Source organism: Apus apus, chromosome 17 (genome assembly GCF_020740795.1).
Source record: "Apus apus isolate bApuApu2 chromosome 17, bApuApu2.pri.cur, whole genome shotgun sequence".
NCBI lineage: Eukaryota > Metazoa > Chordata > Aves > Apodiformes > Apodidae > Apus > Apus apus.
In genome coordinates this window covers 610,501-624,431 of record NC_067298.1, presented here as the reverse complement: position 1 = coordinate 624,431, position 13,931 = coordinate 610,501, and the positions used below count along the sequence as shown (strand labels likewise).

At 47.3% G+C, this 13,931-nt stretch overlaps 1 protein-coding gene across 2 annotated transcripts in view; it reads left to right on the top strand.

Annotated features, from left to right (window-relative positions):
- The window catches only part of STX8 (syntaxin 8), a 115,921-nt gene extending 103,065 nt beyond the window's left edge, over positions 1–12,856 (top strand). The window contains exons 8-9 of one of the 2 annotated variants that reach the window (XR_007891105.1): positions 3,951–4,054; positions 11,847–12,856. Coding sequence is in view for 1 of the 2 variants with exons in the window: in XM_051634786.1 (XP_051490746.1) it covers positions 11,847–11,914 (68 nt within the window). In the remaining variant the exon portion in view is untranslated. The remainder of the gene's footprint in view (positions 1–3,950; positions 4,055–11,846) is intronic. The other variant, XM_051634786.1, reaches the window with a different exon arrangement.
- Positions 12,857–13,931: the final 1,075 nt, after the last annotated feature.

The following is a 13,931-nucleotide window of genomic DNA, read 5'->3' as shown; positions in this document are numbered from 1 at the left end:
TGGGCTTTGTCTGCCTGGTAAATCTCTGAAGAGGGCTGGAGCATCTCTCCTGTGACAGGCTAAGAGAGTTGGGGTGTTCAGCCTGGAGAAGAGAAGGCTCCAGGGAGACCTTAGAGCACCTTCCAGTGCCTGAAGGGGCTCCAGGAAAATGGGGAGGAACTTGGGACAAGGGTAAGGAGTGCAAGGACAAGGACTTGAAGAGGGGAGATTTAGACATTAGGAAGAAATTCTTTAGTGTGATGGTGGTGAGATACTGGAACTGCCCAGGAAAGCTGTGGCTGCCCCATCCCTGGAAGTGTTCAAGGGCGGGTTGGATGGGGCTCTGAGCAACCTGGTCTAGTGGGAGATGTCCCTGCCCGTGCAGTGGGGCTGGGACTAGATGATCTTTAAGGAGCCTTCCCACCCAAACCAGTCAGGGATTCTATGATAAATTTCTAGTGCAAGGGGATGTCTCTGTAGTGACTTGTGCTGCTGAAGGACCACCTGACGGTATAGGTAGGCTTTGGATTTTCTAAGATCATTGCCTTCATGCAAGAAAAGCTTTGCCAGGCTCTCCTTCACCCCTTAAGCTTGTTGTCTCCATGGTTCATGAAGCTGTGGTCCATGCCAGACTCTTCTTCAGTTCTTCATTGCTTATCTTCCTCATTGGGGTGGAGAGGATAACTCCTGGTAAGCCCAGAGATGGAGATGTCACCCTTCCTTCATGATTTTTGCTGAGCTCATGCCAGAACAAGACAATTAGGTGTGCTCACTTGGGTGAACTTCATCTGAAGGACAGGGATTTGTAGAACTTCTGTGATCTCTTTGGGCTTGTTTTGTTCCTTTTCTTCTGGGAAGCCATTAGTACACATTGAGGTTTTTAAAATTCTCTCAAGTCCCGTTCCAAGCTGTAACACAGTTGTTCAGAAATGTAGCACATTGCTTGACTGATCTAGTTTCTTGGCATCGCTTGTGTAAGGAAAAGGATGCTAGAGAGCTTGGAGGAGAGAGGATTGGAAAGTGTGTGTGCTTATTTAATAATAAAAAAGGAAGAAAAATAAGCCACATGCAAAAAAATCCAGTAACCATGTCTGCCGATGACCTTTGGGGTTGGAAACAGTTTGATAATAGCAGTGTGGGGACAAGCAAGGAAAGTTTGTGAAGTCACTCTAGCAAAAACAAAAGGAAAAATCATGAGAATGTTTCCAGTTTCTTGCTTGCTGGGAGCTGGGTGATCTGCACAGCTCTGGACCTGGGTGCCTGGTGCTGCCTCAGCCACCCATCAGAGAAGGACATCAGACAGAGATGAGTTGAGGTTGCCAACTTTGACTTGTAGTAAAAGAATCACAGAATGTTGGAGTTGTAAGGGACCTCTGAAGATCATTGAGTCCAAGCGCCCTGCCAGAGCAGGACCAAAACTAGGGCAGATCACTCAGAAAGGAATCCAGAAAGGATTCTCCAGAGAAGGAGACTCCACAGCCTCTCTGGGCAGCCTGTCCCAGGGCTCTGTCACCCTCACAGGAAAGAACTTCTTCCTCATGTTGAGGTGGAACTTCCTGTGCTCAAGTGTGAATCCATTGCCCTTTGTCCCACCACAGGCCACAAGTGACAAGAGGTTGTCCCTTCCTTCTTGCCCCCCAGCCCTCATGTAATTATAGACATTAATGAGATCCCCCCTCAGTCTTCTCCTCTCTAGACTGAACAGCCCCAGGTCTCAGTCTTTCCTCATCAGACAGGTGTTCCAGTCCCTTCATCATTCTTGTAGCCTCTGTTGGACTCTCTCAAGTAGATCCCTGTCCCTCTTGAACTGAGGAGAACTGGACACAATACTCCAATTAAAGAATGGGAAAATTTGTGGGAAGATACCAAAAGAGACTCTCAAAGTGACGTGAGGTCTTACATTGTCAGCTTTGGCTGGGCAGGAGGGCAACGTCCTGCACAAATTTACCGCAGAGAATCAACTTTTGCTCTGAAGGGGCTTTCGTTTAGGCTGCCTTTAGCAGTGTTAAGAAAGTTAGAGAGAAACTGTCATAGAGTTAATAATATTACTTGTGAAATACGTCTGGTCTTCAGTGTAGCAGTGAGTGCAAAGTGTCCAGTTAATGGTGGGGATTTTTGGGTAGGAAGGAACTTGGGTAAGCTGTTGCCTCTTCCATCTGGTCTGGGGGCAATGGTGAGTCCAGTAAATTATTTTTTTATTGAGCATTTTTGCAGAAAGGCATTATTCAGGTGTGTGTGTAAATTGCTTTAAAGCTCATTGATTCAGTTCTGTCTCAGAGGTACCTCAAACCATTTCTCCTAGGTTGTCCTCTGTGAACTACCTTCTGCTATTTAAAGGAGATACAAATTTAGCTCAAAGTGTTCCCTTTCTCTCAGACTCCTCTGAAAGTTAAAGCTTGTGACAGTTTAGTTCTTGCTGTGCTCTCAACTTGCCTTCAAATCCGAACAGTCTCTGAGCTTCACTTTTTGTGGCTCAGGAGGCAAAATGTACTTCTGTTGCTTAATTTGCTCAGGAAATGTTCCTGTCTTTCAGCTGCCCTTCTTCTAGTCTGGTTTTCTGTCACTGCAGGAGGTTAATGACTTATGTAGACTCACAGATGTACAGTCAAATGTATATTTAGGTGGCATCTTCAGCTGTTGGATCAAAACCTTCCAACCACTGCCCAAGGCAGGCAATTACCTTCACACAGACCAGCCAAGCATCAGAGATGGTGGAATGTGAGCAGTGGTTGAAAGCTGCAACCGAGGGTTGTGGTCCAAGGGCTGGAGCACCTCTCCTTTGAGGGCAGGCTGGGAGAGTTGGGGGTGTTCAACCAGGAGAAGAGAAGCCTCTGGGGAGACCTTAGAGTACCTTCCAGTGCCTGAAGTGGCTGCAGGAAAGCTGGGGAGGGACTGTTGACAAGGACAGGGAGTGAGAGAATAAGGGAAAATGGTTTTAAACTGGAAGAGAGGATATTTAGATGAGATCTTTGGAAGCAATTCTTCACTATGAAGGTGGGGAGACCCTGGTCCAGGTTGCCCAGAGAAGCTGTGGCTGCCTCATCCCTGGCAGTGTTGAAGGGCAGGTTGGATGGGGTTTGGAGCAACCTGGTCTGGTGGGAGGGGTCCCTGCCCATGCAGGAGGGTTAGAGCTAGATGTTCTTTAAGGAGCCTTCCCAGCCAAACCAGATTGGGATTGTCTGATTCTATGACGAAAGTTCTTTGAGTTGTTCCTCCAGCCATCCCAGTTCACATGAAGATGGGTTTGTTCCATGTGTGGCACTTTGTGGAAGAATATGGGATTTCTTTGCAACTGTGCTTGGGATTAGTTCAATACACTGTCTGGTGTGCATTCGTAATTTGAAAAATAGATTAAAAAAGAAGCAAATTGCAGTGTAACAACAATGGATTAAGAGAAACACTTACCTCACTTCCTTCCAGAGGGCTGCGCGTGTGGTTTGGGACCCAAACACTCGGGATTATTCAGTCACTGAAGCAATAAAGAGTTTGGATGTGAACTCACTCCACGCTGCTGCTGGGACTGAACCTGACTCGTATCCTGATAGCGGAGGGTTTTATCTTGCTGTTATTTAGCCACGCTTAGTTTGCCAGCAGGTCTTTCAGTAATGTGAGGTATCTTTGTGCCCTGATGAACAACAAACTCATCTGTGTGCTTGAGAGGGAATCATAGATCTAACACAACGTGGCCAAAAAACATATAAATACAATGTTTTAATATATGAAATCATGTTGACTGAGGAGTTAGCGTCTATAAACTAAGTCTGTTCCTTTGACTTGTTTCTTCAGGTTAATCTGGCATTGCACAAATAGCTCCAAATATGGAATCACTCATCAAATAAGATTTTTTGTTTCATCTCACACAGGCATGACCTGGGTTTTTCTTTTTTCCAAATAAGGAATTAATAATGCAATAGTTGTTGTTTCCAAAGAGCTCAGCTTTTTGAGAACTGTCTTTTTTTTTTCTCCTCTAGACCCAATGAAACACGTGGCCGTTTGGAGCCTTTAATAACTGCTTGCAGAGCCTGTTCTTGATTTCTTTGAGTACTGCCAATGATTTTGATGTCAGAGTTGAGAGGTACGATGGTAGTGTTAAATTTCTCAAGTCAGACCAGTTGAAAAGGAAGGTCAAAAGCAATAAGGTCTGGGTTCCTCTGGACGGGCGGGGGTGTAGGATAATGTGTGACCGCAGCGTTTTACTCCGCCGATTGCCCAAGAAAACGTTTGGCTGTCACAAAACTAATAAAGAACCAGTCTCCAGAGAGATGGTTTCAATGATGCAGGTGTAGGAATTGTGAAGAGTATTTACATACAAGCCAGCTTAATAGCGTGGGATTTATGCTAAAGTGGTTCTTAATGCAATACAAATTGAATACCCTGTCTTGCTCGAAACGAGGAAAATGTTAGAGGGAAGAATTTTTTTATAGCTTTTGGGGGAGAAAGTGTTTGGCTTTTTTTAGGGAATGTAAAGGACAGCAAGATGGATTTCTTCGGGTGCTTGCCATGGTAAACTAGTGCTTTAGGTATGTGTATTGGATTCAGAGCCAGCCTTCCAAGTTGATTCTGTGCTGCCTTGAAAATCAGGGGTTTGAACAGATTTGGGCAAGGTTTCTGCTGTGTATCTGGCAACATGGACTTAAAATTAACTTACAGAAAAAGCAGATAAAATTTGTTTGCTTTTTTTAAAACTCTGACATTAGAAAGAAGTCCTTAAAGAAAAGAGGCCATTACTCTACAGCCTCTTGTTGAAAGTCCCATCTTTTCCCTGCTCCTCTCCTACCCTATAAAACAACTATGATGTGTTTACAAGTTAGCGCTCCGTGTCACTTGTAAAAGAAGACTTAATCATAAAATTCTGGATAGACAGTTGTGTGGGAATATAACTTTCTTGGCATAAGAGAAGCCACTTTTTCCAGATAATGTAATGCTATACTAGGGTCTTGAAAGTCATAGCATGCCATTTATTATTATTTTATAATCTGTAAAATACATCAGTGCTGAACCTTCAGTGTTACTGAGGATGACACAACACTCAAATCAGCAGAAAAGATAGGGAAAACTTCAAGGAAAAGTCCTGTTTCCAGAAATAGTTATCAACAAGGTGTTGAGGGATGCTCAGGGCTTGTTGCAGGGCAGCTTTCTCTGCAGAGAGCCAGTGCTGGGGAGATCACATATGGGCACATCTAGTTTTTCAGGTGGGATTTGCCAACTTCAGGTTCAACATTGTTGGAGCGGACTTGGGGGGGGGGGGATCTCTCAGCTTGTGAAATCAGGGCAGATGACACATGCACATCCTGTGAAATTCGTTTTAATGGGCTGAAATCAGTATTTACTTCAGCATCTAGAAACCAGCGAGCAGCCAACATGTGGTTGTGTTTGCTTTCTGAATATGCTCAGTATGAATATGCCCAATATTCAGAAAGGGCAAAACAAACCTGTGCAGCTCACCCAATGAACAACCACTTCCAGGTTTCCAGCTGATTGGGACTTGGGGGTGACAGATGGGGATCACATTGATCAAGTCCATGTCCAGCAGGCTGTGGCTGCTCCCTGCTTGGGAGGGACTGTCCTGCTGCCAGAGCACTCTGCTCTCAACCTGGCAGAGAAGCTGTGGCTTTGTACCCCCACGGAAAGGAGACATCACCCCTCAGCATGTGCTTGTATTTACTTATCCTATTTATAAGGACCATCCAATACTCTGTGCACTAACTATAGCAGTGGGAGCTGGAAGAGATTTTCTTGCTCATTGAATCCAGACCTTAGCCATCACAGGCAAATACCCTCTGCACTTGCTTTCATAAAACCTCCTGGAGCACTTTGAAAGCATTTAGGATGTTGTCCCCTGGGACTGGTATTTCCAGTGGCAACCCAAGCTGGGCAGATGCTCAGAGATACCAGTGGATCAGTATCTTGATGTGAGTATCTTGTAACCTTACTGACAGGCTTAGAGTTGAACAAAGTGGAGCAGAGTGGACCTGGTGTGTTCAACTGGAAGATGCCTTCATGGCAGAAGGCCAGATCAGCGGATCAGACCTTTAATGTGATCTGCAAAGCCCTGGGTGCCTCAGCCACTACCTACTCCCCTCACATTCTTACCGTCAAGGGAGGGGTGCACTGGGGTGAATGTAGCCATTGCTCATTGGGGTTGTGGCATGTTGTTGATGACCCACCTGCTGCACCAATCCAGGATGCTGGGCAGCCACATGAAGCAACATCAAGCTCCTGCTCCTTGTGCATAGGAGTGTGTGGGGGATGAAAGAGAAGAGCTGAAGCCTTTTGCTGACATTGCTTGTGCCAGTAAGCAAGGGTATCTTCAGTCCCTGGAGGATACCTTGCCAGGGTGCATTTCCAAAAATGAAACCAGGATCTGGTGGCTGGAGCAGGGGATGCCATGGAGGAAGGTGCAACTGTCTCCTCTGCAGGGGCTGCCCCTTGTGAAGTTGTAATGTGAGACACCTTGTAGAGCCCTGTGTGCTCTAATTGATAACACATTAAATCTCAATGGCCAGCACGCTGTGGCCACGAAGCTGGTAATGGTAAATCAATAGTCTGGTAGAAGCAGACCAGAAATCTTTTGACACTTATTCAAGAGGGACTTGTCAAAACATGATGTATTTATGACCAAGTTCCTGCCTGCCTGTTTAAAGGCACTTGAACCCCTGCCAGATCCTAAACACGCTCAGATTCCCAGGAGTTATATTCAGCACAATAAGTGGATATTTCACAGTAAATATTGCCTTGTCAGAAAGCTGGCATAAGCACCCAATTGACAAGCAACAATTGGCTGCTTTGTCTGGGTGCTGCGAGGGCTCGTCTCTCCGTCGGCAGCAGCGCTTGAGAGCAGAAATTTCTGCCAGGCTCCAGCCGTCGTTAGCACTAGGAATTAAAAATGCCCTAAAGAAAACTGGATCATTGAGTCTCAGCTGCCCCTCTCTGAACAGTCAGCAGAAGGAATTGGAGAGTCTCGGTTCATTGCAAACACAGCAGCTGGCTGCTGGCTGACAGTAGGTGTCTGCTCCTCTCCGAGGAAACCGATTCATCAGTGTTACTCATTATTCCTAACGGTTGGTTGAGGCAAACAGGCTGATTTAGTACATGGCTCCCTGCTCCTGTGGGAGGTTACAGACCTGAACTGTGAATTCTTAATTGAATCATAGTCCTCTCACAGCTCTGCAGTATGTCCAGGATTTTGGCATCGTGGTGTGGGCTGTCACCTGTAGCAGGGGCTCCATAACAGGAGCAGAGAGATGCCCAGGAGGAGAGGGATTCCTAGGAGGTGAGGGATGCTTGGGAGGAGAGGGATTCCCAGAAGGAGAGGGATGCCCAGGAGGAGAGGGGTGCCCAGGAGGTGAGGGATGCTCTGGAGGGCAGGGCCATGTCCCACGTTTGCATGGTGCTCAGTGTGGTGCAGCTCCAAGCCATGTCCTGGGGTCTCTGTGGTGGGAAAACTGCAAAGGGTGGGATGAAGAAGGAAATTAAATGATTTATTGGACTTGGTATCTGTGTAACTGGTGTTTGTCATGGCCAGGGATGGCTGACAGTGCTCCAGGAAGTGTGGGCTTGAGGTGCAGTCTTATTTCTAACAAGAACTTAAACCCTGGAGTTACACAGTCCCAACTGGGAAGGAGTAGTTACTGTCTGGCTGGATAGACATGAAGAGGTCAGTCCTCAGCCATCACCTGTATTTACCCAGATCATTAACCCTCTGGAAACTGAGGTGCAGACCAGGGGTGGAAAATCATCATGTAGATGCCTAAACCCCTTCAGGCAGATGCAGACCTGGAGAACGTATTTGAATTTCCATGTGAACCCCAGCTGGGAAGTTGTTCAGGCAGGAGTAAATTGGGTACAGTGGGAAGGTGAAGCCCAAAGCAGTTACCCTCAAAGCTGATAAATCTGGGGAAGAGGGAATAGATATGGGACTTGGAGAAGATCTGCCCCAGGTGACTTCAGGGAGATGGGGTGTGGTGTGAATCCTGGTCCTGCCATCTCACAGGTGGATGGACAGCAGGTGAGACCGACCTAGGGATGAATTACAAATACTGTAACATTTTCTTTCCATATTATATCTGAAAATTCAATCTTACCTGTTTTGTTTTGTTTTGTTTTGTTTTAAAGGCTTTGCTATGTTTGGAGCATTGAACCCCTGGCTGCCCAGGGACTGGGGGGTGGAGATGGGGGTGATGAGCAGAGCTGATTTTGGCAGTGGTATTAAAACCTGCAAAGCAGTGTGAGTGCTGGAGCTGCCAGGAGAGCCCACGTCCTGCCGGCACGTCGGGAGCTGGGAACGTGCCCTCTGCGTTTCCACACTGCTCCTCCCAGCTGGAACAGCAGCACTGGCTCAAACCCTTTAGCAGATGGAGCTTGAAGAGCATTGCACTTTCTCCAACCTGCCTTAATTAATCGCTCTGTAATTGCACATAGACTTGCTTTCACTTCCTGCCTTTCCCTGAGAGACACGTTTCAAATCTGTATTCCTGCCACTGGTTCCTTTTGCTTTCTGATCCTGTTTACTTTGTTAGTGGCTTCGATTCCTAAACTGCTGTTTGAGGAGTTCTTCTTGAGGGCAGTATTTATATTTCACAGGACTGGCGCAAAAAAAAAGGCAAAGCAAGCAGGGAATTGAGGACGCATAATTGGTGTCAGATCCCATCCGTGGGTTTTGTTGGGAAAGCCTGTTGTGCTCTGTGAAACACCCAGGTTTAAAAGCTTCAGATCCTTCTAATCTGCTGTTCTGTAGTATGGGGGGGACACATGTGCGTAACATCTGGTCTCTATCATGCAAGAGGTACTTTGAAATTGGTGCACTATTGCCAGTTTCTGTTGTCCTGTTCTCTTTGTGCTATCGCACGGATCAGATAAGCCTTTAATACTGGTTTATTCCTGATTCCTGTTGCACCAACACGTGCTATCTCTGCTGCTCCCTCTCACGTGGGGAGTAAGAACCTGACCTCTGCTTTTGGAATTAGAAAAATGGCTCCAGGTTTTTAATACCAGTCTCTTTCCGGGAATAAAATGAAATTTATTTCATGTTGCTGTCCCACTCTTGCTGCCCTGAACATCCTCTGAAGTTTCCTGTTCATTCTGCCACTGCCCATTACCAATGCTTTATGAGTCCCCACCTTCCCCTGCTCCTGCTGTGTAGTAATTCTGGGTTTATGGGCAGTTTTTCTTGGGAGCTGCCAAAGAATAATTACACCCCATTAAGTCCACTTTGTATCATTACTAATTCACACCTGTAGAGTATTTCCCAAGCAGCTGATCTCAGTTGTCTCTTAATTGCTGAAGTCCATAAACTCTATTACACTAAAACTGTGCTAGGGATTTGCACCCTCTAAAACTTTTCCCTCCAGTGTGAAACATAACAGAATAATCGGAATGTGGCAGCTCTATCAGATCTTATTTCTTCCCAGTTTAAGCAAATTATTTCCTTCTGGCTCTGTTGAAGACTACAAAACATATATTAAGGTGTAAAAAGTGAGAGAAAGTGGGAAGGTTGGTGGAAGTATAGATCGTGTTCCCTATGGATTAGTCCAACAGTTTGTGTTGCTGGGTGATCACTGAGTCACAGGGTGGTGGCAGTTGGAAGGGATCTCTAAAGATTGTCTAGTCCAACCTCCCTGCTCACCTACAGTAGATCCCACATGAACATGTCCACATAAGTTTGAAATGTTTCCAGAGAAGGAGACTCCACAACCTCTCTGGGCAGCCTGTCCCAGGGCTCTGCTGCTCTCACAGTAAAGAAGTTTTTCCTTACGTTTCACTTGAATCTCCTGTGCTCCAGCTTGTCCCTTTGCCCCTTGTGCTGTTGGGAGATTGGCTGAGGCTGAGAGCTGAGCAACATCCCTCTCACCCTTTCCAGTGGGGCAGAGCCTGTGGATGGCCAAGATCCAGCCGGATCAGACTGGCATTGGTGGACCCTGACCTGAGATGAGGAGCAAGAGCTAGGCTGGGCGCTGCAGGAGCGTCCTCTGGGGTGCTTCCCCAAGGACTTCCCCTGCGAGGGAGCTGGTGTGGTGAGCAATGGTGGGACAAACCTGGTGTCCTGTGTGCCCTGGTTGCCCAGTGCCCTCCTGGGTGGAGGCACAGCCTCTTTAGCTGTCGAGGCAGCATGGGGCAGCAGGTGGCTCCTGCCACCAGAGCCTGACCCAGGCCCTCGCTGGGCACAGATATGTTTTTACTAGTTTATTCTGTTTAATGTGATGAATAAGCAATTTCATCCAAGTGTAGCCTGAAGTTTGGTGTTCTCTCTACAAAATCACCCCAACTCATCCTACCGCAAAGGCTGCAGTAAGTGTAAACCACTCAGCTGAAGCCCTTGTCCCCTGAGCCCCAGAGCTGGTCCCCACAACCCACCTCAGGGCTGAGTCCTGCCACAGTCCTGGGGCATCCCGGGCAGAGCTGCTGCCCTCCCTCCCCTCAGCTGTTCCTGCAGGGAAAAGAAAGATTCAATATCCAAGACCAGCTTGAGCCAGTGCAGTGAAGCACTGCTAAGGCTCACTGCAGGTAACAAATCGTTTCAGCTGAGCATAAAAGAAAAAAATACTGTTGGTGGCAACTCTTATTTCCCTGGAAAAACATCCTGGACCCCTGGCAGAGAAACAGTTTCTGAACAGAAAACATGACACTATTTACAAAAAGTGATGGCTAATATCCTTTTCCAGCTTGGAAAGAAGAGTTTATTTTAATACATCCTTTTTTAATTGCCATGAGCTGGACTTGTAAATATTGTAAGTGGTTGAGTAATAGTCATCTGTGAGCAGACCAAAGGAGGGGACTTTTTTTTCCGCTGTTGAAGCCGTAACATATTCCTGCAGCCCTGACAGGGGGAATAGCACAGGGGGTAGCAGGGAGCAGACACTGAACAAAAGACCCCTAATTACAAGGTCGTTTAACCCCAGGGGATGCCTGTGTGAGTGGGGCCAGTGCCCAAAGTGCATAGTGGTCCCAGCACAAGGAGGGTTGGGGCTGCTTTGGGAGGTGCTGGATGGACTGCAGGGATCCAGTCTGTTTGCAGTAAAATGTTGCTTCCACTCCTCTGAGAAGGGGGAGAGAAAAGGGAGGGTTTTCCTAAAGGGGAAATTAAAGAGAATTAGTTGTCTCTAGCAGGTGTCTAACAGCCATATCACCTTATCGCTATCAAGAGGGAAAATCTGCTTTGCTGCTTTTCTGGATCAGTCATCAAAATCATCCATAACATACATTTCTTTAACACCATCCTCTGCAGAGCAGCCTGGTGTGCTTGAACTGAAAAACAGTCATAATGTTCTTGGAGATTGTGTTAGTAAGTGCTGCACAGGAACAGGTGCAGCACTGGGACAGGATGGAGCCCATGGAGCCACGTGCTGCACTGCAAGGCTCTGTGGTGGTGGTTGATCTCTCTTTTCCCAAGTCACCTACACACCCACAAGCCCTGCTTTTCCTCTGCACATAGTTCTGTTTGAAAGCAGGAGTGGTTTGTATTGGAAACAATTTCCTGATGCCATTTGGATTTCCTTCTGAATAATCCTCTGCCCCAGTGGGATGGTGCAGAGAGATTCTAAAAAAGCTTAACTGGCCTTGCCAGGAGTTAAACATATCCCTTAATCTTCAAGGCAGATGGATGTTAAGGTAGGGAGATACCCTTGCAGGTGCTGTTAAAAAAATAAATAATGGTTTGAAGGCTCAGGAAGAGAAAGAACTGCTCTACCAATATGGACTTTGAGTCCAGGTCACTGCTCAGGTCAGTGTGCAGGGATCTGGTATGAGGTGAGCAGGAGGAAATCATTCTCAGCTGGGATGAGGAGCAGGACTTGGAGGAAGAATTTAATTGCAGAAGAGCAATTGTGGCATTGAAGGCAGCAACCTTAATGTCGTTTCATCTTTTCCAGGAATGCTGGTGGTGATTGTGCTGCTGCTGATTGCAATTGCTGTGGTTGCTGTCTGGCCAACACACTAACGTGGCTTTGGGACCTGTTGGAGCTGCTGCTCCACAGCTGAGCACGGAGGACTCCGGGGAAGAGACTGACTCTGTGCAAAGACCTTCTTGCATTTTAAATAAACTCCACAGTCTTGAGAATGAATCTGTGTCCAACAGACATCCCTTCTTCCTTTGGTGCACAGCTGAAGAGCATGGTTTGGAGTGTTTGAACATGAAAGGACCCTCTGCCCACCTTCCCATTGCACTGGGGAGGCTTCAGCTGCCTGTTCCATAGATGAGCTTCTTGGTGCATCTGCTCCCGAGCCCACCCTGGTGCCAGGGGCCTGACCAGCCCCTTCTTCTGAGCCACCAGTCCTGAGGGCTTTAAAATACTAAAATAAAGGTGTGCTTTGGGAGTACAGCATTGGTGCTCCTCTGCTTTCTGATACCTTCCCTTGAAATGAAAATGCTTCTGTTTCTCAAGGAATGGATGTTTTGGGGCATGGCTGCATCTGGCTGCGGGCAGAATGGGGAGTGAGAGCACAGAGAGCCCTGCAGGGAGGAACAGGAGCCCCACGAGCCCCAAAGAAACCTAGAGGGTGAGTCAGTCAGTCCTTGGCCCTTGGGGAGTTATCGATGTTGATCTCCACAGATAGAAATACTAACAGCAGCAGGTCCTGCCCCAGGTACATCAGGGTGGGGAGCTTTGCCCAGCGTGTGCTCTGCCAGGCTGGCTGCAGGAGATGTGCTGGCATTAACCATCTCGGCCACCAAGGTCTGTCTCTTTCTTTTATAACTTTTCACACAGTTAAACCTGAGAGGAAGGATTACCTACTTAAAAACTAATAATAAAATTTTAAAAAGAGGTATTGAATGTTTGCTTCTTGCCAAGAAAACAATTATTTTGTTATACTTGCCAGTATTTCAGAATTGATAGAGCAAGCAATAAATATTGAATAAAAGCTGATCCATTTATATACAGCTTATCTGCCTGGGGTTTTTATTGCTTCCTACTGTGTCACGTTCCACTGGAATGATTTCTCCAGCGCTTCCATTTCTTGAGAGCTGGTTTGGAGAAGGAGAAAAAGCAGTTCCTGCCAGACTTCATGTGTATCACGACATGGATTTCCTGGCAGATCCGTAACACTTGCCAGCCCTGGGCTGATCCTCACCTGCGGGGGTAGAGTAGCTCCTTTCACAGCTCTCCATGGGCTCTTGGCAGTCCTCCCTCTCCCTGCTCTCCACGTGCACACCTGGGGAGGTGGCACATCCAGCACTGGTCTGGGAAGTGGGAAACCAGGCTAGCCTGGTGCTGTTTCCTCTCTTGAGTGACATGAAGCCAATTTGCTCTTCTGGGCTTGGTTTCTTCTTCTATCAGTTGGGACTTGGGAACCAGCCCCTTTGTTAACTGCTTGGTGACCTGCAGATCAGGGTGCAAAACTTCTCATCTCTCTGCGGGGTGCAGGTGGTGGCTGGAGCTGAGCGTTTGACCCCATTGCTCCAGGATCTAATGTGGGAACAACAGAGCTGGCTAAGACAGGAGAAAATGTGGTTTTGCAGGAAAAAGAGTCAGGGAAGTGATGAGTGTCCCACTGAATGCAACCCTTTCACCAATGGGTAGGAACCATTCCCTGGAGCTGAAGAGCACCAGTGCCCTGTCTGTGCTCTTGGGAAGGGCAGAGGGGAAAGGGAGGGAGGAGTCTGGTGCAGAAAAGGCCAAGTAGATGCCACTGTGCCTCCTGGCACTGGTCTTCAAACAGGGCTCTGTGCTGGGTCCCAACCCATCTTCTGATGCTGAGCACCGAAGGTTGGAGCTGGAGCAGTGACCAGGGATTTGAAATCTTGGGGCAAGACAGACTGTGCTCTGCTGGCTTTGGCGTCCTCATTTGGTGTTTGCAATCAAAGGTGGGAGATCCAGGCTTGGACTTGGTAGGTAACTAGATACCACCTTCTGCCTGTCAAACAAACCATGCCATGGCCAGGAGGGATCAGAGGCTTCCATGCACCTCTATGCTTTGCTAGAGAAAATCCTTCCTGAAGCCTTTGAAAGTCCAGT